Source organism: Xenopus laevis, chromosome 2S (assembly GCF_017654675.1).
Source record: "Xenopus laevis strain J_2021 chromosome 2S, Xenopus_laevis_v10.1, whole genome shotgun sequence".
In the NCBI taxonomy this organism is placed as follows: Eukaryota; Metazoa; Chordata; class Amphibia; order Anura; family Pipidae; genus Xenopus; species Xenopus laevis.
In genome coordinates, this window is record NC_054374.1 from 160,993,092 (window position 1) to 161,020,026 (window position 26,935).

Consider the following 26,935-nt stretch of genomic DNA (forward strand, 5'->3'; position numbering starts at 1 on the left):
CTTTATTTCCAATTAGAAAATGAAGCAACTTTTCAGAAACCGTCAGCTCTGCCTGAACTACAACTGTAAGGGGCCTGGCAGTTTCTGGGAGTTGCACTTCAACTTATATATAAAGTGCTATTTACTTACTGGAGAGTGGGCAAAGTGCAATTTGGGGGTTGTCCACCTTTAAGTTAACTTTTAGGGGCCCATTTACTTAGTTCGAGTGAAGGAATAGAGGAAAAAAAGTTCGACTTTCGAATGGTCGAATATGGCTACTTCGACCATCGAATGGGCTACTTCGACCTTCGAATTGAACGTTTCGAACTAAAAATCGTTCGACTATTCGACCATTCGATAGTCGAAGTACTGTCTCTTTAAAAAATTCTTCGACCCCCTAGTTCGCCACCTAAAACCTACCACGGCCAATGTTAGCCTATGGGGAAGGTCCCCATAGGCTTCCTAACAATTTCCTGATTGAAGGAATATCCTTCGATCAATGGATTAAAATCCTTCGATTCGAATTGAATCGTTTAATCGTTCGATCGTAAGAATATCGGTAAATCCTTCGACTTCGATATTCGAAGGAAGGATTTTACTTCGACGGTCGAATATCGAGGGTTAATTAACCCTCGATATTCGACCCTAGGTAAATGTGCCCCTGTATATTTCATACCTCTTAACTGTGCCATTTTTCGCGGGACAGTCCCATTTTTGACAGCTCAACCTGCAGTCCCGGATTGTTACTGAAATGTCCCGACTTTCTCTTTGATCTCCTGCACTGAACAGCCAGAAAAAGATTCAAGGTTTCTAAAACTTAATTGGCTTTAGGCAGAGAGCCCAGAATACGTGGCAGGTACACTTAGATACATTTGTTACAATTTTAGATAAGCAAAGAAACAATTAAGATAAGCAGGTCTATTGGGGAAACTGCGACTTGCAGCTTAAAGGGCAATTCACCTTCATTATCAAAACCGTAATAACACATAAAAACCTCAGAAATGTGTTCAAACTTTCATAACCTGCCAAATTTTGAAAACTGAACATGGTAATTGGGGGGTGCGGCCACAAAATTGCCTCAATCCGTGCGGCAAATCTTTCTGTCCTTCTTTCCATTTCCAAAATGTTGGGCGGTATGGTATGTTATAAAAGTTGCAAGTAACTTTCCAATTGGTCTTCATTATTATTTATGATTTATAGATGTTTCATTATTTGCCTTCTTCTTCTTCTGACTCTTTCCAGCTTTCAAATGGGGGTCACTGACCCCATCCAAAATGAAATGCTTTGTAAGGCTACAAATTAGTGATGGAAAAAATTGCAAAACGCATTGAAGTCAATGGGTGTCAAAATGATATTGACCAGCGTCAGTTTTCGATGCCCGCGTCAATTTTGTCCAAACGCATTTAAGTCAATGGGTGTCCGAATAATTTTGACGTGCGACAATGTTTATGGGCGCCAATTTTTTTTTCCAGTTTTGGCAGTTTCACCAATTTATTCTAGGGATGCACCGAATCCACTGTTTTGGCCGAATACTGAACCAAATCCTAATTTGCATATGCAAATTAGTGGTGGGAAGGGGAAAACATTTTTTACTTCCTTGTTTTGTGACAAAAAGTCACGCGGTTTCTCTCCCGTCTCTAATTTACATATGCAAATTAGGATTTGGATTCGATTCGGTTCGGCCAGGCAGAAGGATTTGGTCGAATCCGAATCCTGCTGAAAAAGGACGAATCCCGAACTGAATCCTGGATTGGGTGCATCCCTAATTTATTCGCCGGTGGCGAAACGCAGAATTTTGTAGTGAATTTGCGACTGCCGAATTTATTCGTCCATCACTAATACATATGTATTGTTATTAGGGATGCACCATATCCAGGATTCGGTTCGGGATTCGGCTTTTTTCAGCTGGATTCGGATTCGGCCGAATCCTTCTGCCCGGCCAAACCGAATCCGAATCGTAATTTGCATATGCAAATTAGGGGCGGGGAGGAAAATCACGTGACTTTTTGTCACAAAACAAGGAAGTAAAAAATGTTTAACCCTTCCCACCCCTAATTTGCATTTGTAAATTACGATTCGGATTTGGTTCGGTATTCGGCCGAATCTTATGCAAAGGATTCAGAGGTTCGGCTGAATCCAAAGTAGCGGATTCGGTGCATCCCTAATTGTTATTGCTTCTTTCTAAGTTTTATCTTTCTATTCAGGCCTCTCCTATTCATATTCCAGTCCCTTATTCAAATCGGTGCATGGTTACTAGGGTAATTTGGACCCTAGTAACCAGACTGCTGAAATTACAAACTGGAGAGCTGCTGAATAAAAAGCTAAATAACTCAAAATCCACAAATAATAAAAAATGAAAACCAATTGCAAATTGTCTCAGAATATCACTCTCTACATCATACTAACAGTTAATTTAAAGGTGAACAATTGTTTGGAGCTTTCTGATTTCTGTTCTGTGTCAGGTGGGAGGGGCTTCCTCTATTGCACAGGCTTTGAGCTTTGACAGACAGGCTTGTACCTGCCAATCACAGTGCAGGACATATTCTTTTCTGTTTATTCCAGATTAAACTTTTCTTCTTCCCAACAATCCTTATGGCAAAAGCACGCGATGGAAAAAAGAAGGTATAAAAAAAACAAAACAACAAATGCTGTTGATGGGAAGCGCAGAGGGATCATGAAGGGTAAGTAGCACTCTGCTAATTATCTACATTCATTATTACTTGGAGTAGCAATTTGTGACAATTAACAAAACACAGATTGATTGATGAGCGCGGATCTCAAAAAGACTCCTGTTTAAAAAAAAAGTGCCTTAACTCTTAAACAACCAAATGTCGTGTTTTTGCTGTAATCATCTTAAAAATAATGGTGCAGGATTTGTTATCCGGAAACCTGTTATCCAGAAAGCTCAGAATTACGGAAAGGCCGTCTCTCATAGGGGAAAATTTACTAAAGGGCAAAGTGACTAACGCGGGTCGAAAATTCGCCAGCGTGACGTCATTTTGGTACTTCGCCGATTAACTAACGGTCACCGGCGTAACTTCGCCAGCGAAGGAGATAGACTCTAGCGGTACTTTGCTCCCTTACGCCTGGCGAAGTTGCGCTCTGGCGAATGGACGTAACTACGCAAATTCACTAAGATGCAGATGTTACTGAACTTGCGCCAGACTTGTCGTCGTCACCTCAGACCAGGCGAAGTGCAATAGAGCAGATAGGAGTTCCTAAAAAAATAGTTGAATATTTTTCTAAGTCCCAAATACGCTGGCGACTTTTCATTTTTCAGGGTGATAGGCTGAAAAATAGCGTGAATTTTTTTGGGGTACCTGGCTTCCCCCCTACATTTCCTAACATACGGCACATAAACTATACACTGGGCTCATGTGTAGGGCAATATAACAACTTTATTTTATTTTATTAAGGTTCCCTGGGCTTGTGTAATGTAATGTATTTGCTGCAACATATACGTCCATTCAACCTTAACTTCCCGCCGTATGCAAATTAGGCAACGCTAGCGCAACTTCGCCTAGCTTGGCGCAGTAATGCTAGCGCAACTTTGCCAGCATTCAGTGCCCTGGATCAACTTCGGATTTTAGTGAATAAGCGTTGTCCTGGCGAATCTATGCCTGGCGAAGTGTAGCACTGTGCGCAAAGCCGTCGCTGGCGAATTTTCGGAGGTAAGTGAATTTGCCCCATAGACTCCATTCTACATGATATAAATGAGGCTAAATGACCCGCTAATATTAACATCTCATCTACCATTAAGCAATAAAGAGAAAATAAGCACAACCCTATGTACATAACATTTGTTTAAAGGGCAGCCTTGTACTTGAATTGAGTGAATGTGTGCCCAGAGCATTCCTTCTCTGTATATTTCTATTGCTTCATATGGGTGACAGTTGATATAGCAAAGGGGTTGTGCAACTTTGAGTTAAATTTCAGTATGATATAGAGAGTGATAATCTGAGACATTTTGCAATCGGTTTTCATTTTTTTTTTTATAATTTGTGAGTTATTTATCTTTTTTATTCAGCAGCTCTCCAGTTTGCAATTTCAGCAGTCTGGTTGCTAGAGTCTAGATTACCCTAGCAACCATGCACTGATTTGAATAAGAGACTTTAATTTGAATTGGAGTGGCCCGAATAGAAAGGTGACTAATAAACAGTAGCAATAACAGTAAGGGGACAAACTAGATAAATTCAAACAAAAACCCAAATCGTACGATTTTTTTCCCTGAATCGTTTGATTTTTTTCAGTTTTTCCGGAAAAGTCCGAAATAGTTGGTTTTTAGGGCTAATTCCAGCAAAGACCACTGAAACTTCCAAATAGTATATGGACCTCCCCCATTGACTTATATACAACCTCAGTCTGAGATGCCGGATTTTTGGATTTAGACTTTTTCCATCCTTGGGGTATAATGAATCTCAAAAAATTTGATTTTTTTTTTCACTAAAAATTCAGCTTTTATAGTAAAGAAAATTGTATTTTTCAAGTTTTTGGCATTCGGACAAAAATGAACTACCTAAATGTGTAGCCTTAAAGCGCATTTGTTTTTAGATGACCCCATTGAAAAGCTGGAAACAGGGAAATCATTTTAAAACTATATAAAATAAATATTGAAGACCAGCTGAAAAGAAAAAAGTAAAAAGAATTGTGAAAAATCTGATTTTCGCATTTTTTTCTCTGGATTTTATATCCGATTTTCATGATTTTTCGGATTTTTTTTCCCCAAATCTCTGAATTGTTATGTTTTATGCCCGAAAACTTCAGGGTATTGAACAAAACCCAGCGCACATCAAAAATTCATTGGGACTTCTCACCATTGACTTAAATGCAACCTCGACAGGTCTGAAATGCCAGATTTTCTGATTGGGACTTTTCCATCCTCAGGGTTTAATAAATTCTGAAAAATTTGTGATTTTTTAAAAGTCCAATTTTGCATTCAGAGTTTAGTAAATAACCCCATAAGTTTTTATACAACCAAAACGTGCCTCAAAGCCAGGAATTGAAAAATAAGCACCTGCTTTCACCCTAGATCAGTGATCCCCAACCAGTAGCTCGTGAGCAACATGTTGCTCACCAGCCGCTTGGATGTTGCTTATTTTTGAATTCCGGGCTTGGAAGTAAGTTTTAATTGCATAAAAACTAAGTATAGTGCAAAGTAGATTCTCCTATATGCTGCCAGTCCACATAGGGGCAACCAAATGGCAAGGGACTTTTTCATACTTGTGTTGCTCCTTAACTCTTTTTACATTTGAATGTGGCTGGGGATGCCTACCGTATATACTCGAGTATAAGCCGAGTTTTTCAGCATCCAAAATGTGCTGAAAAAGTCTACCTCGGCTTATACTCGGGTCAGCGGGCAGTAGCTGAGATTGCAGTCACTTTTAATCATTCCTATACCAACAGTTCACTTGGGGAGAGACTGCAATATCCCACAATGCCCTCTGTTGGTTTTATGAAAGAATAACAGTGCGCCCTCTGTTGGTTATATCAAAGAATAACAGTAACTGCAATATCACACAGCGCCATCTGTTGGTTGTATCAAAGAATAACAGTGACTGCAATATCACACAGCGCCATCTGTTGGTTGTATCAAAGAATAACAGTGACTGCAATATCACACAGCGCCATCTGTTGGTTGTATCAAAGAATAACAGTGACTGCAATATCACACAGCGCCATCTGTTGGTTATATCAAAGAATAACAATAACTGCAATATCACACAGCGCCATCTGTTGGTTGAATAAAGGATTAACAGTGATGGCAATATCACACAGCGCCATCTGTTGGTTATACAAAAGATCAGTGATGGTTTTATGACACACAGCACTCTCTGCACAATTCTCTGTCACCATCAACTTTGCAAAGAAGTCCGGTCGATCGCTGGGGGAGTCTCTTTGGCGGAAGGTGCGCTGCTGGGAGACAGGGCTGTAGTTGTGTCTAGGCTTATACTAGAGTCAATAAGTTTTCCCAGTTTTCATAGGTAAAATTAGGTACCTCGGCTTATACTCGGATCGGCTTATACTCGAGTATATACGGTAATATGCCTGGAAGCAAATATATGGCCAACTATTGACTCCTTCAAAGTTTAAAGATTAAAGTCTAGCATTCCGCATCAGTGGTGTCAACCCAACTCAATATCGTCAGTGCACAACCTTAGGGAAAATAAGGGAACTACCAATACGGATCCTGCCAATATAAATGCACCAGGGAAATCCAGCATATATATAATAAAAAACAATTTATAAACCCTTTTCTGACCCAATGCTCCTGCTTTGCCCAATAAGCAAATCACTGGGCCACTAGGGTGTCTACTGCTACATGGAAATCCTACAGGGCTCCCTTGTGCTTTGCACCTCTGGGCCTCCATATTTGTGTGTCCTGCCCAGCTCCTGCCCTTCAGATACACAAAGTGCCTATTTTTTGCAACTGCTTAATAAACCCTTTTAGGGAACTTTATTTCCTGCCATTTCTGGCCTTTTAAACAAGAACAGTAGTTGACTTTAAAGCCCCAGTAACAGTTCATTATCATTCCGATAACACAGACCTACGGGATGTTGGAGCCCAGTGACAGAGATTCCACATTTCCACAAGTCATTTTCACCATTACTTTGGCTTTACTGCTTTTTTTTTTTTTCCATCTTTGAGATCTGACAGTTAGAAGCACTGACAGTAAGTGGATGGTGGGTGTCACTTAATGACAGTGGAAATCTCTGCAGTCGGTCAGACAGCTCCATAGGCTGCTCTTAGCCCCCGACTATGAAACAGCAGGTCCCGCTGCAGAATGTCTTTTATGACACATTAAAGTAGCAAATGGGTATTTCTGACAATAATAAATGCTTTTTTTCCCCCACAGTAGATGCTTCTTCATTAAAACATTGGGGTTAATGGGTGTCAACTGAAGTCACTACTTAGGCTCCTGACACTTGTACAGTCTCTGGGAAAAAAACGATTAAGGCTCCAAGTACATTTATTAGTTAGTGCCTAATAATAAAAACACAGATACAAAATGCTGGGATTAAGCAACAACTCTTCTTTGTCATGTTGATATCTGTATAACAGAACATTCTGTCCCAGTGGCTGCACAGATCCTATCTGATCCACATTGCAAGCAGTCGTGTGTCAGAGAGCTCTGCAATGTCCGGAACAAGCCCAGGCCCTGCTAGGGCTGGTCGGGCTACCAGACAAAGCGAGGCCCAGGCTTTGGGGCCTAGCCTTCCGGCTGAACATACAAGGCCAAAGCTACGCTCCTCTTCTTTGGGAACCCCGAGATCAAGGAGGAGAAACAGCAGTGAGAGTGATGAGGAGATGGAGAAAAGTCTGGCTGAGATCAGAAAGCAAAAACAAAGGAATGTACAAGTGGCTCGGGCCCAGGAAGTTGGAAGCCGGCGTGGGGCTCCCACTGAGAAACCCCCCCAGGAAGAATCCAAGCTGAATCCTGCATTACCCCCAGGGAAACAAGGTAAGAAGAAAGAGCAAAAGCCTGAATGTGACCCTGTGTGTGCAGAGAATAAACAGCAGCAGCTGCAGGTTACAGCAGTGAGTGAGTTAAGTAAATGCACTGACACTGAAAGTAAAACCCTGCAAAAGAAAGAAACATCTGACAAACCTGCTGATAAAATGCACAAGTTTATTGCACCCCAAACACACAGTGATCCCCCCCTGTCAGACCCTGTGATGCACATGGAGTTGGAGTCTGTGGCCCCTGGGGAGGGAGGTGTCTGTGTTGTGGAGCTGGGAGAGTCTGGGAAGCCAAGTGAACTGACAGTTGCAGCAGACCTGCAGTCTCAGCATGGGGAATCCAAGATGGCGCCGGCAAACACTGCACAAGGAGTTGGGGGCGTCGGCAATGACATCACAAAGGCTCCTGTCAGTCAAACTGAGCCTCTCACCTGTGCAGGTGCAGCCAATGTTACAGCTCAATCACCAGGGGGAGACAATGTGCAGGAGGAACAGCTTGTGAGGAAGAAGGGGGAGGAGACAACATTTAAAGCAACAGTGGCAAAGCCAAGCAAAGGAGCCATTCCATGCAAAGGCAAGATTAAAGGCAAAGACGAGCCAATCACTGCAGAGGAGGTTGCAGAAGCCTTAAAGGAGCTGCAAACATTACAAAATGAAAAGAAAAAACTGCAGATATCCATAAAGTGTCTGAATAACCTTGTATCCTTTTCTGATGGGAAGGAAACTGAGCTTCACAGGAGAAAGAAAGACAGTTTGTTTGATGAAATGAGCAGCATTGACCAGCGAATAAACCAACTGTATGGGAAAGTCGGGCCGTGGAAAGAAATCTATCAGAACAAGCAAAGGTTTGAGTCAATGCGTTCTGGTTATAAAGCAGCGTATCCACATCCTGCTACTGGGCGGCGCCAGACCCGATCCAGTACCTCCAACAGTCCGGCCACTTCTGAAAGTGAACCAGAGTTTGCAAAACCATTGCCTCCCCGGCGGCAGCAGCAACGACGAGGTGACAGAGTCAATTGGCAGAACATGACTTTTGATGAGAAGGAGATTCAGGAGCAAGAAAAGAAGAAAAAAGAACAGAAAAGCTTCAAGGTAAATCTGCCACAAACCAGCACAAGACCTAAGCTACGGTATGAGGATTCATCTCAAGCCGCCTATGAAATCTCATCTGATCAGGACTTTCCAGAGTTGCCTAAAGCAGCAGTGAGACCATCAGAAGATCCAAGTGTCCGGCGCCGGAACCAAACAGAGGGCAAGAAGGTCTCCCATAAAGCAGCTGAGAGTGGCCCAGAATCTGAAGACAAAATGGAAGTGGCGGCTCAAGAATCTCTTTGTGTGTTCAGAATGAAGTGGCTGAGAGTGTGGCTGAGAGTGTGGCACCTGTCACAGATGGGAATGAGTGTGAGCAGATGGAAGTGAGAGAGAGTCAAGCTGAAGAGGCAGAAGTGAGAGAGAGTGCGGCTGAGCAAACAGAAGTGAGAGAGAGTGCGGTTGTGCAGCCTGAACAAGAGAATGCAGCGGAAGAGTCTGTGACTCAGGAGGCAGGGGTAGAGGTGGAGCAAGTTGGTCATATAGAGAGTCAGTCAGATCAGGTACAGCAGAGAGTGGAGGTAGAATCTATTCAGGTAGGAGGGGTGGATGAAACTGCAAACAGTTTTTGGGGAAAGCGAAGGCTCTTTGCAACCCCAGATGTGTCCCATGATAACCAACCCTTTAAGAGGAAACATTGGGTAAAAATTAAATGGGATGGAGAGAAAGAACAAGTCCCATCTAGAAGGTTTCTTGTAAGAACAGTCATACTGGATAGTATGGGTTTCAGGCCTGGGGATTTATCAGCTGTTATAGCACAAACTGAAACTGATTTTGATGTAACTTTTAAGCTTCAGGAAGCACTTGAAAATTTTTGGCGTATCTATAATATGCAAAAAAGGGCAGGTAACCAAAATTGGGAACAATTTGTGGTAATCCCTATGACAAAGCCTGAGACCAAAAACATCACAATTGTAACAAAGAATGACGCCATTCCTCAGGAAGACATTCTCATATGGTTGCGCAGGCAATGTACAGTCCTTACACCTCTAGTTAAGGTTTTTGATGAGGATGGGGTTTGGGCAGGAGTCTGGAAAACCCAGGTTAAGTTAAACATCACAGGTAACGTTCCACAGCACCTGCCCAATTCTTTTTTCATTGGGAAAGAACGAGGTACCTGTTTTTATGCTGGGCAGCCCCGTAGGTGCTATAAATGTGGAGCAAGTAACCATTTGGCCAGGTCATGTGCAGTCCTGAGGTGCGCCCTATGTAATGCAATTGGTCATGTTGCAGATGCATGTGTAAATGTCAGGTGCAATCTCTGTAATCGAATGGGACACGTGCATAGGAGTTGCCCTGAGGCCTACCATAATATAGTCACCCTTTTCCCAGAGATTGACAAGGAGATGAGGAAGTATTTTGTAACACCAGAAAGAGAGACCAGTGAGGAAAGTGAAACAGAAGTGAGGGACTCACAGAGTAGTACTGTTCCAAAGAAACCTGTGGAGAAAACAGTGAGAACAAACAGAAAGGAGAACCCAAAACCAGACAGAAAGGAGAACCCAAAACCAGTCAGAGAGATAAGTGGGAAAGCAGTAAGAACAAGCAGAAAGGAGAACCCAAAACCAGACAGAAAGGAGAACCCAAAACCAGACAGAAAGGAGAACCCAAAACCAGTCAGAGAGATAAGGGAGAAAGCAGTGAGGAGCAATACCAACAAGGAAGGTAAAAAGGATGAGAATGGCTGGCAGACAGTCAACACAAAAAATAAAACCAAAATGCAGGCTGACTTGTTAGACCCAGGGGAAGGTTCTGCTACATCATTCTTAATTACCACCAAAAACAAATTTGTGGTTTTGGAGAAGGAGTCTGAGACCTGGGGAGACAGAACTGAAAGAGAGGAGCAGGAGGAACTAGAGAAAATAGAGAGAGAAGAAGAGAGCGAACTAGAACAGGAAAATACAGAAGAAATGGAAATCCAACTCCCTTTAAAAAAAAGAGGAAGGGAAGGGAGTGACCAGACTGTCAGAAAGAAAGGTGTAGGTGCAAAACATTCCAGTGATCAGGACGGAGAGAGTGTTTGTCTTGAGGATGGAATGAGATCTCGCTGTGGTCCTCAAGTCAAGCGATATGGGGAGGAGGCTGTAGGTTTGGGTAAGAAAAAACATCCTCACAAGCATTCATGATGGGGCAGCCTACAATAAGATTCTTGACCTCTAATGTTTGCAGTGTGAGATTGCCTCGTACAAGATTCATGGCATTCGAAAGTTTAGCAAACTCAGATGCTGATGTTTTTTTCCTTCAGGAAACCCGACTCACTACCCAGGCAGATCTTAGAAAGGCAAAAGCTGATTGGCGACATGGACCTTCCTTCTGGTCTATAGCAGAGGAACCATGTGGGGGAGTAGCAATACTGTTTCGGGGTGGCCTCAATATTACAGTACACCGTTTGCTTGAGATCCAGGTGGGCCGTTGTTTGCTACTGGATGTCACGATAAGTGGAAGTCGTTTCCGTCTTATAAACATCTATGGGCCGCAGTCTATGGCAGCCAGGAGGGCCCTGCTAGTTGAAGTGAGACCTTTTCTGCACACTTCCCTTCCAGTCATCCTGGCTGGTGATTTCAACCAGGTCCTTGGACCAGGAGATCGTTCTGGTAAAATGAGAAAATCAGAAAGTTATTATTTAAACATGCTTATTCAGCAGGCTGGTCTGGTTGATGTTGCAACCTGGGGTGGCCGGAAGGCGTCACATACCTATAGATGTGCAGAAAGAAGCAGCCGTCTAGATATGGCTTTTGTCAGGGCTGGTGAGGAGTTCACTAATGTGAAGGAAGTTGGGGTCGAGTACTCTGATCACTTGACACTCTCTTTCACAGTGGGATCCTCATCTATTCCAGTGAAGGGTAAGGGTCTGTGGCGGCTGAGTGTGGATTCCCTGGAGGGTGAGTCAGTTCAACAGTCTTTTGAGGCTCTTCTTTGCCACCAGCTCGATAGAGTCGATTTTTACAACTCTGTGTCATCATGGTGGGAGGATGCCAAATTCTCATTCCGGACCTTCTTCCGTAAGCTATCTGTACGTAGGGAGGGAAATAGGTATAAGAAGTACCTGACTCTTTTAAAGAAGTTGGAGTCCTCTATTTCGGATGGGGTGGAGGGGTCAAAAATTGCCCAGCTGAAGGCCCAGATCAGAGAATGTCAGTACAGCCGTTACAAATCTCTTGTGCAGGAAAGGGATTATGGGAGTTTTCACTCACCGGACCCCTTTTTAAACTGCAAAGAGAATGTTGGGCGAAAACTTGTCACCAGTCTGATCAATCCCAAGGGTGAGTTACAAACATCAAGGGAGGGCATCCTTGGGATAGTGAAAGACTTCTACGGTTCTCTGTTCCGGGCTAGGGCTTTGGATAAGGGGAGGACTTCATCCTTCCTGGAGGCAACCCCAGGGCCTGATGTAACTAATTTGGACTTTGAGCCTTTGACAGCTGAGATCACGGAGGATGAAGTCAAAGCTGCCATCGATTGCCTCGCCAAAAAGAAGGCTCCAGGACCAGACGGCCTTACAGCCGAATTTTATAAGAAGTTTAAAGATCAGCTGGCTCCGGTTCTCGTAGAGGTTTTTAGAGACTGCCTGGAAGGGGGTATCTTACCCCCCTCTATGAGAGAATCTTCCTTGATCCTGCTGTCAAAAGGTAAGGATCCAAAGCATGTTGAGAATTGGAGGCCAATTGCCCTTCTCAACACTGATAGGAAGCTTCTCGCACGGATACTTTTTACTAGATTGAGTTCATTTTCAGGCACTTTATTATCTCCTGTCCAGTTCTGCACAGTGAAAGGGCGGAGCATCTTTGGGGCGATCCTTACTATTAGGGAAGCCTTGGAGTAATGCAAAGTCCAAAATACTGGGTGTTACTTTCTAACTCTGGACCAGGCTAAGGCCTTTGATCGAGTGGATCATGAGTATCTGTGGGCCGTTTTGGCAAAGTATGGCATCCCGGGGAGGGAGGTGTCTGTGTTGTGGAGCTGGGAGAGTCTGGGAAGCCAAGTGAACTGACAGTTGCAGCAGACCTGCAGTCTCAGCATGGGGAATCCAAGATGGCGCCGGCAAACACTGCACAAGGAGTTGGGGGCGTCGGCAATGACATCACAAAGGCTCCTGTCAGTCAAACTGAGCCTCTCACCTGTGCAGGTGCAGCCAATGTTACAGCTCAATCACCAGGGGGAGACAATGTGCAGGAGGAACAGCTTGTGAGGAAGAAGGGGGAGGAGCCAACATTTAAAGCAACAGTGGCAAAGCCAAGCAAAGGAGCCATTCCATGCAAAGGCAAGATTAAAGGCAAAGACGAGCCAATCACTGCAGAGGAGGTTGCAGAAGCCTTAAAGGAGCTGCAAACATTACAAAATGAAAAGAAAAAACTGCAGATATCCATAAAGTGTCTGAATAACCTTGTATCCTTTTCTGATGGGAAGGAAACTGAGCTTCACAGGAGAAAGAAAGACAGTTTGTTTGATGAAATGAGCAGCATTGACCAGCGAATAAACCAACTGTATGGGAAAGTCGGGCCGTGGAAAGAAATCTATCAGAACAAGCAAAGGTTTGAGTCAATGCGTTCTGGTTATAAAGCAGCGTATCCACATCCTGCTACTGGGCGGCGCCAGACCCGATCCAGTACCTCCAACAGTCCGGCCACTTCTGAAAGTGAACCAGAGTTTGCAAAACCATTGCCTCCCCGGCGGCAGCAGCAACGACGAGGTGACAGAGTCAATTGGCAGAACATGACTTTTGATGAGAAGGAGATTCAGGAGCAAGAAAAGAAGAAAAAAGAACAGAAAAGCTTCAAGGTAAATCTGCCACAAACCAGCACAAGACCTAAGCTACGGTATGAGGATTCATCTCAAGCCGCCTATGAAATCTCATCTGATCAGGACTTTCCAGAGTTGCCTAAAGCAGCAGTGAGACCATCAGAAGATCCAAGTGTCCGGCGCCGGAACCAAACAGAGGGCAAGAAGGTCTCCCATAAAGCAGCTGAGAGTGGCCCAGAATCTGAAGACAAAATGGAAGTGGCGGCTCAAGAATCTCTTTTGTGTGTTCAGAATGAAGTGGCTGAGAGTGTGGCTGAGAGTGTGGCACCTGTCACAGATGGGAATGAGTGTGAGCAGATGGAAGTGAGAGAGAGTCAAGCTGAAGAGGCAGAAGTGAGAGAGAGTGCGGCTGAGCAAACAGAAGTGAGAGAGAGTGCGGTTGTGCAGCCTGAACAAGAGAATGCAGCGGAAGAGTCTGTGACTCAGGAGGCAGGGGTAGAGGTGGAGCAAGTTGGTCATATAGAGAGTCAGTCAGATCAGGTACAGCAGAGAGTGGAGGTAGAATCTATTCAGGTAGGAGGGGTGGATGAAACTGCAAACAGTTTTTGGGGAAAGCGAAGGCTCTTTGCAACCCCAGATGTGTCCCATGATAACCAACCCTTTAAGAGGAAACATTGGGTAAAAATTAAATGGGATGGAGAGAAAGAACAAGTCCCATCTAGAAGGTTTCTTGTAAGAACAGTCATACTGGATAGTATGGGTTTCAGGCCTGGGGATTTATCAGCTGTTATAGCACAAACTGAAACTGATTTTGATGTAACTTTTAAGCTTCAGGAAGCACTTGAAAATTTTTGGCGTATCTATAATATGCAAAAAAGGGCAGGTAACCAAAATTGGGAACAATTTGTGGTAATCCCTATGACAAAGCCTGAGACCAAAAACATCACAATTGTAACAAAGAATGACGCCATTCCTCAGGAAGACATTCTCATATGGTTGCGCAGGCAATGTACAGTCCTTACACCTCTAGTTAAGGTTTTTGATGAGGATGGGGTTTGGGCAGGAGTCTGGAAAACCCAGGTTAAGTTAAACATCACAGGTAACGTTCCACAGCACCTGCCCAATTCTTTTTTCATTGGGAAAGAACGAGGTACCTGTTTTTATGCTGGGCAGCCCCGTAGGTGCTATAAATGTGGAGCAAGTAACCATTTGGCCAGGTCATGTGCAGTCCTGAGGTGCGCCCTATGTAATGCAATTGGTCATGTTGCAGATGCATGTGTAAATGTCAGGTGCAATCTCTGTAATCGAATGGGACACGTGCATAGGAGTTGCCCTGAGGCCTACCATAATATAGTCACCCTTTTCCCAGAGATTGACAAGGAGATGAGGAAGTATTTTGTAACACCAGAAAGAGAGACCAGTGAGGAAAGTGAAACAGAAGTGAGGGACTCACAGAGTAGTACTGTTCCAAAGAAACCTGTGGAGAAAACAGTGAGAACAAACAGAAAGGAGAACCCAAAACCAGACAGAAAGGAGAACCCAAAACCAGTCAGAGAGATAAGTGGGAAAGCAGTAAGAACAAGCAGAAAGGAGAACCCAAAACCAGACAGAAAGGAGAACCCAAAACCAGACAGAAAGGAGAACCCAAAACCAGTCAGAGAGATAAGGGAGAAAGCAGTGAGGAGCAATACCAACAAGGAAGGTAAAAAGGATGAGAATGGCTGGCAGACAGTCAACACAAAAAATAAAACCAAAATGCAGGCTGACTTGTTAGACCCAGGGGAAGGTTCTGCTACATCATTCTTAATTACCACCAAAAACAAATTTGTGGTTTTGGAGAAGGAGTCTGAGACCTGGGGAGACAGAACTGAAAGAGAGGAGCAGGAGGAACTAGAGAAAATAGAGAGAGAAGAAGAGAGCGAACTAGAACAGGAAAATACAGAAGAAATGGAAATCCAACTCCCTTTAAAAAAAAGAGGAAGGGAAGGGAGTGACCAGACTGTCAGAAAGAAAGGTGTAGGTGCAAAACATTCCAGTGATCAGGACGGAGAGAGTGTTTGTCTTGAGGATGGAATGAGATCTCGCTGTGGTCCTCAAGTCAAGCGATATGGGGAGGAGGCTGTAGGTTTGGGTAAGAAAAAACATCCTCACAAGCATTCATGATGGGGCAGCCTACAATAAGATTCTTGACCTCTAATGTTTGCAGTGTGAGATTGCCTCGTACAAGATTCATGGCATTCGAAAGTTTAGCAAACTCAGATGCTGATGTTTTTTTCCTTCAGGAAACCCGACTCACTACCCAGGCAGATCTTAGAAAGGCAAAAGCTGATTGGCGACATGGACCTTCCTTCTGGTCTATAGCAGAGGAACCATGTGGGGGAGTAGCAATACTGTTTCGGGGTGGCCTCAATATTACAGTACACCGTTTGCTTGAGATCCAGGTGGGCCGTTGTTTGCTACTGGATGTCACGATAAGTGGAAGTCGTTTCCGTCTTATAAACATCTATGGGCCGCAGTCTATGGCAGCCAGGAGGGCCCTGCTAGTTGAAGTGAGACCTTTTCTGCACACTTCCCTTCCAGTCATCCTGGCTGGTGATTTCAACCAGGTCCTTGGACCAGGAGATCGTTCTGGTAAAATGAGAAAATCAGAAAGTTATTATTTAAACATGCTTATTCAGCAGGCTGGTCTGGTTGATGTTGCAACCTGGGGTGGCCGGAAGGCGTCACATACCTATAGATGTGCAGAAAGAAGCAGCCGTCTAGATATGGCTTTTGTCAGGGCTGGTGAGGAGTTCACTAATGTGAAGGAAGTTGGGGTCGAGTACTCTGATCACTTGACACTCTCTTTCACAGTGGGATCCTCATCTATTCCAGTGAAGGGTAAGGGTCTGTGGCGGCTGAGTGTGGATTCCCTGGAGGGTGAGTCAGTTCAACAGTCTTTTGAGGCTCTTCTTTGCCACCAGCTCGATAGAGTCGATTTTTACAACTCTGTGTCATCATGGTGGGAGGATGCCAAATTCTCATTCCGGACCTTCTTCCGTAAGCTATCTGTACGTAGGGAGGGAAATAGGTATAAGAAGTACCTGACTCTTTTAAAGAAGTTGGAGTCCTCTATTTCGGATGGGGTGGAGGGGTCAAAAATTGCCCAGCTGAAGGCCCAGATCAGAGAATGTCAGTACAGCCGTTACAAATCTCTTGTGCAGGAAAGGGATTATGGGAGTTTTCACTCACCGGACCCCTTTTTAAACTGCAAAGAGAATGTTGGGCGAAAACTTGTCACCAGTCTGATCAATCCCAAGGGTGAGTTACAAACATCAAGGGAGGGCATCCTTGGGATAGTGAAAGACTTCTACGGTTCTCTGTTCCGGGCTAGGGCTTTGGATAAGGGGAGGACTTCATCCTTCCTGGAGGCAACCCCAGGGCCTGATGTAACTAATTTGGACTTTGAGCCTTTGACAGCTGAGATCACGGAGGATGAAGTCAAAGCTGCCATCGATTGCCTCGCCAAAAAGAAGGCTCCAGGACCAGACGGCCTTACAGCCGAATTTTATAAGAAGTTTAAAGATCAGCTGGCTCCGGTTCTCGTAGAGGTTTTTAGAGACTGCCTGGAAGGGGGTATCTTACCCCCCTCTATGAGAGAATCTTCCTTGATCCTGCTGTCAAAAGGTAAGGATCCAAAGCATGTTGAGAATTGGAGGCCAATTGCCCTTCTCAACACTGATAGGAAGCTTCTCGCACGGATACTTTTTACTAGATTGAGTTCATTTTCAGGCACTTTATTATCTCCTGTCCAGTTCTGCACAGTGAAAGGGCGGAGCATCTTTGGGGCGATCCTTACTATTAGGGAAGCCTTGGAGCAATGCAAAGTCCAAAATACTGGGTGTTACTTTCTAACTCTGGACCAGGCTAAGGCCTTTGATCGAGTGGATCATGAGTATCTGTGGGCCGTTTTGGCAAAGTATGGCATCCCGGGAACATTCATTAGATGGCTCTCAGCTTTGTACAAAGGGGCAGTAAGCTTTCCACTTATCAATGGGTGGCGCGGTGAAAACTTTGAGGTTGGGGCCGGGGTAAGACAAGGGTGTCCCTTAAGCCCTCTGCTGTATGTTTTTGCGATCGATCCTTTTCTAAGGCGTTTGCAGGTGAGTGGAATTAAGGGTCTCTCTGTTCCCCGTAGCCAGCCCCTCAGGTCGGTAGCCTATGCGGATGATGTCACGGTAGCAGTCTCTTGTCCGGAAGATGCGAGAGTGCTGTCCGAGAAAATCAGAAGTTACTCAGAGGCCTCCGGGTCTCTGGTCAACATGGATAAGTCTCAAGCTTTTTGGTCATTAGACGAGGAGCCGGCTTTTCCACTCCAGGAATTTTCAACAGCCCAAACTCAGATTAGAATTTTGGGAATCAAATTTGGGAAGGGAGATGATGGTAGGCAAAACTGGGAAGAAAAGTTGGATGCCGGAAATGCAAAGGTACAGCGATGGAAGGGATGGAAGCTGTCCTACAGAGAAAGGGTGAAGCTCGTGAAGACTTACCTGGTCCCTATCTTTTTGTTTGTTTCCTACGTGTATCCGCTGCCAGAAGCTCTCTATGCTCGGATCCAAAGCCTGTTCTTCCAGTTAATCTGGGGGAACAGGCTGAATCCTGTAAAAAGGGGCATTACTTACCTGCAGAGGAAAGAGGGAGGGTTGGGCATGTTATGTCCAGTGGCTTTCTTTGGATCCATTTTTTTGAAGTTTAACTTTGGGAGCCTGGGCCAAAGAACTGATTCCCTGTGGGAATGTTGCATCAAGAATTGGGCATTGCCTCTGGTAGGAGATTGGCTGCTTGGCGATAGTGTGAAGCAGGTCCGAGTGCGCGGGAATTGTCTCCCACTGCATATTCGACTCGGGCTAAAACTTTTGAGAAAGTGGGACATTAGAATTGGGGAACTGAGTTCTGTTACAAGGAGACAAATTTATCAGAGGATCCTATTGAGCTACTTTGTTGTCCCCATGGCCTTGAAGGACTGTGTGGGGGATGTCCTTTCTCAGAGCCTGCGGTGGCTCAATGACAGAAGGGTGCCCCCAAAGTATTTTGATCTGAACTGGCTGGCTCTTCAGGGAAGACTTTTTGTCCGAGGCAATGTGAGCTTTTTGAACATCACAGAGAGGGAGTGCCCATGGGGCTGTTCCACTAATGAGACCCTAGAACATTTTCTTGTGGATTGTCCTGTGACAAAAGTTTTAAAACATCGGCTGGCAGAGGCTCTCAACGTGCCCCACATCAAACACCTGTCCTATGCTGATACGGCCTATGGTGTTCTGTCTGTCCCACATCCCCTGGATAGAGGGACAGTGTATCTAATAATATCGGTGATGAGGTACCACCTATGGCAGTTCCGCTGCAGAAGGTCCATTAGCCATGAGAATGTTGTTATAGACCAAATAGTGAAGTCTGTGGTGGCTGATTTGGGTTTCTTGAGGGAAAGAGAGGTTAAGCAAAGCTGTCTGAATGCATCCAAATGGAGAGGTGTGAAACTGTGACGTATACTGATGTATTTATGATACTGATGCCTGTGATGTCTGACATGTTTCTCTTTCAAACAGACAATGTGATAACACCAGCTCATGCTTTTCAGTGGAAAAGTTCTGCAAGCTCTTTGGCTCAGCAATATATATGTCCTGAGTTGGGGGGGTGTATGTGGGAAGGGTGGTGTGATGGCCCACTAATAGAAAGACAAACTTTGGACTTTGTGGCCGGGTTTGTGGTGGTGAAGGTGGTGGTTGGGGAGGGAGGAAAACCTTTTTCATGGACAAAGGGAAAGACTTTGCCAAGTTTGTTTTGGGAATTATGGACAGAGGAAGGACTCCAAGAGGGTTTGGTGGTGGGAGATACTGCTGAGCCAAGCCAAAGATTCATGGACTATATTTTGCTTATTGGTGGTTAATAGTTTAAAATCAGTTTTGATTTAGCTGAGCTGATGATTATTGTAAATTGATAAGTTTTTACAAAATAAAAAATTCCTATCTGATCCCCATTGTAAGCAGCAGTCCTGTCCTGCTTTATGGCAGCTGAGATTCTAGCTATCTGTATAACAGAACATTCTGTCCCAGTGGCTGCACAGATCCTATCTGATCCCCATTGTAAGCAGCAGTCCTGTCCTGCTTTATGGCAGCTGAGATTCTAGCTATCTGTATAACAGAACATTCTGTCCCAGTGGCTGCACAGATCCTATCTGATCCCCATTGTTAGCAGCAGTCCTGTCCTGCTTTATGGCAGCTGAGATTCTAGCTATCTGTATAACAGAACATTCTGTCCCAGTGGCTGCACAGATCCTATCTGATCCCCATTGTAAGCAGCAGTCCTGTCCTGCTTTATGGCAGCTGAGATTCTAGCTATCTGTATAACAGAACATTCTGTCCCAGTGGCTGCACAGATCCTATCTGATCCCCATTGTAAGCAGCAGTCCTGTCCTGCTTTATGGCAGCTGAGATTCTAGCTATCTGTATAACAGAACATTCTGTCCCAGTGGCTGCACAGATCCTATCTGATCCCCATTGTAAGCAGCAGTCCTGTCCTGCTTTATGGCAGCTGAGATTCTAGCTATCTAGTTTCTCCCAACTGTCGGGTTTTTAGAGGGACAGTCCCTCTTTTGACAGCTCAACCCACAATCCCTCTTTGTAATGGAAAGTCCCGTTTTTCTCTGCACTGAACAGCCAGAAAAAGAAACAAAGTTTCTAACTTAATTGGCTTTTGGCAGAGCCCAGAACAACCACAGCTGCAGATAAGATACTTTTGTAACAGCAAATAAGTAACTGTAACAATATAAGATAACAGGTCCCTTGGGAGAAGTTAGACTCACAGCTTAAAGGGCAATTCATCTTCAACTGTAATAACTGGGAAAAAAAAACATAGAAATATGTTCAAACTTTCCTAATCTGCCAAATTTGGAAAATGAACATGGTAATTAGGGGGTGTGGCCACAAAAATGGGCATGGTCAAAAAAAATGTCACCGCGCTACGCACACCAACTTTTTTGTCTCTCTTTTTATTTACAAAATGTTGGGAGGTATGAAGTTAGGGGACCCAGGGCAGGATTTACATAGTGGGCACCCCTAGGCCAGCTGTCGTTCGTTGGCCCCTTTTCCTCCCTTTAATTTGCTCACATTTTTATCATTGGGACTGGAGCAATGGGGATTGGCAGCCCAGTGTTTCTGAACCAATGTGGGTGTGGTTGGGCAGCATGCCGACCCCTAAAATCCTGCCGCCCTAGGCCCAGGCCTTTCCAAAAATCAGGGCCTGAGGCGACCCCTATGTGCTTCTGCCTGCCCCTCATGAATACAGAACTGCCAAACACAGGTGACTCTGTATTCATGGAGAAAATGAAGGTCTTTGCTTTGGAGCACAACAATCTGCAGCAATTCTTCTACCTGCAGGATAAGGAGCAAAGTGCAATAAAACATACAATATTGTGCCTGTGTTGTGCCCTTCTCACCCTGCCCTGCACATTGTATATACTGTAAATTCTGATGTCTTCAGTTTACAACAAGCTGGTGAATAATTACTACTATGCAGGGAAAAGAGTTGAAAGCGTTAAAGAGAAGAACATTCTTTTTGGAGAAACAGGAGAAACAAGTTTAAGACAAATAAATCTCAAGCTGGGTGTTTGGACGTATTTCTCGAATACTGACTCATATTTCTATGCTGGCAAACATAATTTATTTTTAACTCAGTGCCGTGTGATCTACAGGGGTTGGCGAGACGCGGTGCAGCGATAATTCATTGGCACAGCTAATGGGAGGTGGATTAAAACAAGTCGGGATAGCGCTCCGCTGGGGAAGATTCCTGGGAATATTGACCCGCCGGGTACCCACAGGGCTTGTCCCAAGTGTCACCTCGTACCACCGAGGAGAAAAGGAATATCGGATGAAGCTCACAAAAATAATACAGTGAGAAAATAAAATCTTTGCAGGTAGGAGGAAAAACACAATTTGCATCTTAAAGTTTTTGTGTCGTTTGTGACTCACGGGGGCTTATTTGGATGTAGTTTTATTCATACTGTGTATCTTCTTGTAGCAGATTATGGGGAAAATTACTATTTTACTTGTACAGGTATGGGATCTGTTATCCAGAATGCTCAAGACCTGGGGTTTTCCATAATTTGGATTTTCTTACCTACTAGAAAATCATGTAAACATTAAATAAACCCAATAGGCTGGTTTAGCTTCCAATAAGGATTAATTATATCTTAGTTGGGATCAAGTACAAGCGACTGTTTTATTATTACACAGAAAAAGGAAATCATTTAAAAAAAAAAAAAATTGGATTATTTAATTATAATGGAGTCTATGGGAGACGGACTTTCTGTAATTCGGAGCTTTCTGGATAATGGGTTTCTGGATAATTCCAAAACATATTTCAGCAGCACTCCGGGCCAGTGAAAATATAATTTATTTGTGCAACATTTGAAGCAACGTTTCGGCATAACCAGCCCTTTATCAAGCTGAGATAAAGTCCTGGTTATGTCTTAAACGAATGCTGCTGAAATATGTTTTAGAATTTGGATCAGACCTGAGCAGACAGAGTCACAGTCGGCACCCGACGCTGCAAAAAGTGGTGAGATTGATTGTGTAGCACTAATTTCTGTGTTTGTGGGTTTCTGGATAATAGACCCCATACCTGTATATTGATACTGTATCATCCATGATTCCCGCAGAGCCCCCTGTAGTCCTTTTGCTGGGTCTGTTGTCTTACTTATTACACCCCTGAATATAGCCTGGAAGCTCTTGTGCAAATATATGGTACTAATTCCCCCCAAACATCATTTTTTTTCAAACTTCCTCTCCTTTTTTTGTTTTGATATACATACCTAACCCTATTCATGCCTCAGTTCCAGGGTCAGACTGGTCCATGGGGACACCGGGAAAATGTCTTGTAGGCCCCGACCCTGTTGGCCAGTTGCCCTCGCAGCACTGCTGTGATTTCCACTGTGTAACAAATTACTTTATTTTAAATAGCAAAATAAGAAGTACTGAGACCAGGAGTGGCTTTGTCTGTGGTGGAGGGGGATACAATGGGGCTGTGAGGTGGGCCCTTTGCTAGCCGGATGGCGGGCCCTGAAGTTGGGTAACTGACTCGAAAGTCTGAGTTCTGTTTTCTTTTGTAGCAAATGATCCATTATTTTCCCCAACAGGCCTCCCTTGCTTTCAGTAACAAGGCCTCCACTTAAAGCAGTGATCCCCAACCAGTGGCTCTTGAGCAGCATGTTCCTCCCCAACCCCTTGGATGTTGCTCCCAGTGGTCTCAAAGCAGGTGATTATTTTTTGAATTCCTGGCTTGGAGGCAAGTTTTAGTTGCATAAACAACTAAACAGAGCCTCCCGTAGGAAACAGATCCCATAGGATCCCAAACAGCCAATCAAAGCTCTTATTTGGCCCTGGAACTTTTTTTCATGCTTGTGTTGCTCCCAAACACTTTTTCTATCTGAATATAGCTCACATGTATAAAAGGTTGGGGACACGAGCTCCCCCATTCCGATTAGAAGAAAAGAAGTTCCGCCTCAATATTGGGAAGGGGTTTGTTACAGTGAGAGCTGTGAAGATGTGGAATTGTCTCCCTGAATCAGTGGTACAGGCTGATACATTAGATAGGTATAAGAAGGGGTTGGATGGTGTTTAGCAAGTGAGGGAATACAGGGATATGGGAGAAGCTCATAGTACAAGTTGATCCAGGGACTGGTCCCATTGCATCTTGGAGTCAGGAAGGAATTTTTCCCTCTCTGAGGCAAATTGGAGAGGCTTCAAATGGGGGTTTTATGCCTTCCTCTGGATCAACTGGCAGTTATGCAGGTTAAAAAAAATTTAAAAGGTTGAACTTGATGGACGTGCTTATTTTTTGAACCTAACTTACTATGACCCATGACTTAAAGCATGCCCCAACTGTGCAGTATGTAAAAGCTTCCCATAATTCAGTTGTACTTGTTGGCATCTGCCAGAATGTAAATCAGACCCAATGGATACCTCCAGGCTCCCTCACTGACCCCAATCTACTAAACTAACAAGAGACAACTGCCATATATAAGAATACAATTATAAACTGTACATGAAAACTCATTTATTAGTAGCCTACTCAAACAAAAATGTTACCCTTCTCCCCTGGGTTATTACATAGTATGCCGGGTAGACTATGCAGATATGTAGAAAACAAACGAGCAAATTTTGGTGAATTACCTATTTTTAATTTTTAGTACTGAACCTCTTAAATGATAAAAGGTGCCAAAACAACCAAAAGCCAGGAGGGGGTGAGCAATAGAGTTGTCCATAGATCTACTGTGAGTAGCCTTTGGCCTACAACTGTCACCTTTTGATTGATGTTAGTAACATAAATAGAAAATGCACAGGAAATATTTACTTGTTAATAAGGGTATACAGTATATCCCCTATAAGTGATGACACAACGGGCACACTGCTAAGGTCACATTGTGCCCTTAAAGGAGAAGGAAAGCTACAGAGGCATTTTATTGCCAATAGATTAGCTGCAATAGTGCAAGCTAAAATGCTATATTTATTCTGTAGAATGTTTTACCATATCTGAGTAAAAAGCTCTAGAAACTCTCTATTTGTTTAGGATAGGAGCTGCAGTATAAACGTGGTGTGACATCACTTCCTGCCTGAGTCTCTCCCTGCTCTGGGCTCAGATTACAGTAGAGAAGGGAGGGGGGGGGAGGGAGGAGCAAACTGAGCATGCTCAAGCCCAAGCCCTGGAAGTTTAAGATGAAAACAGGAAGTCTGATACAGAAGCCCATGAGTACACAATAGAGAGAAAGAAATGTGCTGTTTCTTTTGACAGGGGACTCAGAGCAACACTACTTTGGGGGTTTACTGGTATATTTAGATGGACCTTTCTGATAAGGCTTACTTAGTTTTAACCTTTCCTTCTCCTTTAAGGAACAATAACACTATTGTGAGTTACAGACTTTAGGCACTGTGCTTTTCCCATTTTAGCACTGCAGAAGTAAACTATTAAGGCTCTGCTTTTCCGCTGGGAGACTGAAGATGACCAGAAATCGTAAAAATAATGATGTGAGTTGGTTCCTCTCTTGCAGCGAGGTATATCACAAAATCGATAGCAAACAGGGTGCTTAGGCAACTGTTAAATGTTAATGCAGAAACTATAAACTAAGCCATTAAAAACAATTATTAGGTATACAATTACCTTTTAATGTTGCTTGATATTTATTACATAATGCATTAGCGATAAATAGAAAAAAAAGAAATGGCTGAAACGGAGAGAGCTATAAAGCACCTACACGATTGCAGCTATAAAAAGCTGCTCTTAATGCTAGCCTTAGCTTTAGCTTTACACTTGGGTCAGGTAAGGCAACAAGAGCTTTATGGGACCTTTTAAAAACTAGAGAAGGAAGGGCTGAATTGTTACTCTCTTTAAAAAAACTTTACATGCCGGTATGCCAATCATGGGCCCCCTGTACTGATAATGCAGACACAGCAGAGGTAAGGGAAATTGACTTTCTGATCATAATATATAGCACCTCCTAATTATCTGAATTAGCTATTTATGTCACCCCATCACAGCCAACACAGGTGCTCCTATATCATACAATGACATTCTACGGCACCTACTTTGTGGCACCAGATCAGGGAAGTTGTTTTTCCTGCTTGAGTACAATAATGCCCCCATGCACAAAGCAAGGCAAGGTCCATACAGAATGGGTTTGTTGACATGGGAGAGGAAGAACTTGACTGGGCCTCACCTTGACCCATCAGAACATCAGTTGTGATCCAGACCCGATTTCCGAACTCACTGCCTAACCTTCGCCACCGATCTTCTGGCTGAATGGAAGAACAATAAGGTTTCAACATCTCAGAACCTTCTCATAAGGGTTGAGGCTATTATTGCAGCAAAGAGAAGACCAATTTAATTTTAATACCCTTGAATTTGGAATGAGATGTTGGATAGGTAAGTTAAACAATATCAATAATAAATGTGTGTTTTAAGTAGAAATTGATAACTCACAACACAAGGGAAGAGTCCTAGGTGCACCGCCCTGAGCCCTCAGCACGGGGAACAGACAAACCGAAAAGAACCTTTGGAGCAGGCACTCAATAAGGCAATCTTCCACCAGGCAGATAAATTATGAATTTATCTGCCTGGTGGAAGATTCCCTTTATTGAGTGCCTGCTCCAAAGGTTCTTTTCGGTTGGATAGGTAAGTGTCCATATACTTTTTATGTAGTGTATTTCAATAACTGATCAATAGACCATTCATGATGTCCCCAGGCAAAAGTACATGAGCACTAAAGGTGGCCATAGACACACCGATAGTATTGTGCAAATCGAATTTTCGTACGATATCCGGTGCATTTATGGTGGGAGACCAGCCGACCAATATTGGCAGAAGACTCGATCGTGCTGGAAAATTTTGATTGGGCTCCTCTGAAGGCTCCCAAACATCGGCCATTGTTAGTGCTGAATTGTCAGATACAGGTAGAATTTTATTGTTTCTACCTGTATATCTTATGATTTAGCTCTACACGTGTGTATTGAAACTAACAATCTTTCCAGGAAAGATCATAATTGTTACGTCTATGGCCACTTTGAGGGTCAAAAAGTGTCCCTTAGAGCAGGCAGTAATTATAGGGCCCTGTTGCAGTATGTGTCACGTTCGGCACCCTATATCCAGAACCCAAACTAAGCTCCCTGGTCTTGGCTCTCACTTCTGCCTTTAACCGCCGCCTTTCACCTCGGGAGGAGCCCTCGGCTAATTGGATGCCGCCAGGTCTTAACAGAGAGAAGAGCAAAGCAAACGGTTCTGGACGAGCAAAGGGGCACGATCAACTCACCAGGATACTGGAAGGAAGAACACCACCAGGCCGGGCCAGCACAAGCAGATAGAATGGTCAGACAGGCCGGAATCAGGATAGAGAGCGTAGAATAGTCGATGGACAGGCTAAGGTCAGATTGGAGAGGTCAGAATATTCACAGACAGGCAGGATTAGGATTGGAGAGTTCAGAGTAGTAATTCAGGCAGGCAAGGGTCAAGGGCAAGAATATTCTACTATTCTATTATTCAATCAGAATAGTAGAATAAAGCACCCAGGAACAAGGCAAATTGAACCTAACAACGGGCAGTGTGTTGCAAACTAAATTCCCTTCATATACTTTTGAATTTGGCGCCATTGTGCTCTGAAATCAGACGCCAGCGTCACTGCGCCTTTAAGAAATGAGCGTATGCGGCGTGCGCACCTTAGAGGAAGCCGGCACCAGGAAGGAAGGAGCGGCGCAGCGGGCGTCCATGCCGAGGACGCGGTAGACCACCAGGGAGAGGTAATTTCCTTACAGTATGTATTCTTAACTTGAATGTCTAAATGATGCCTTTGTGCCTCCCAACCCTCATGAATACAGTGCTGTTGAATGCAGGTAGAGCAGTATTCATGGGGCAGCTCAAAAACCTTTGAAATTCATGGAAAGAGAAAATCATTGTGCAAAGAAATGGTGATTGTTTCCCAGTGGCATAACTAGATATTACTGGGCCCCACAGCAAATTATTTTTCAGGCCCCCAAAATGTTTAGAGGTTGACTTGTTTCTCCAATATTTATTAAAATTGTATATGAATTAGGGCCTCGTGGGGCCCCTATACCTCCTGGGCCCCCCTGCAGCCGCAGGGTCTGCTTC

General features: G+C 44.0%; 2 protein-coding genes across 9 annotated transcripts in view; one reads left to right on the forward strand and one right to left on the reverse strand.

Moving 5' to 3' along the window:
• The window catches only part of LOC108710030 (teneurin-4), an 835,304-nt gene that overhangs the window by 337,976 nt on the left and 470,393 nt on the right, over positions 1 to 26,935 (reverse strand). The gene's annotated exons all lie outside the window — the stretch shown is intronic.
• LOC121400719 lies at positions 7,035 to 15,441 on the forward strand. Its single transcript, XM_041584602.1, has 2 exons — positions 7,035 to 7,694; positions 12,471 to 15,441. Exons 1-2 carry the CDS (start codon positions 7,115 to 7,117, stop codon positions 15,428 to 15,430), a joined length of 3,540 nt encoding a protein of 1,179 aa, XP_041440536.1. The 5' UTR covers positions 7,035 to 7,114; the 3' UTR covers positions 15,431 to 15,441.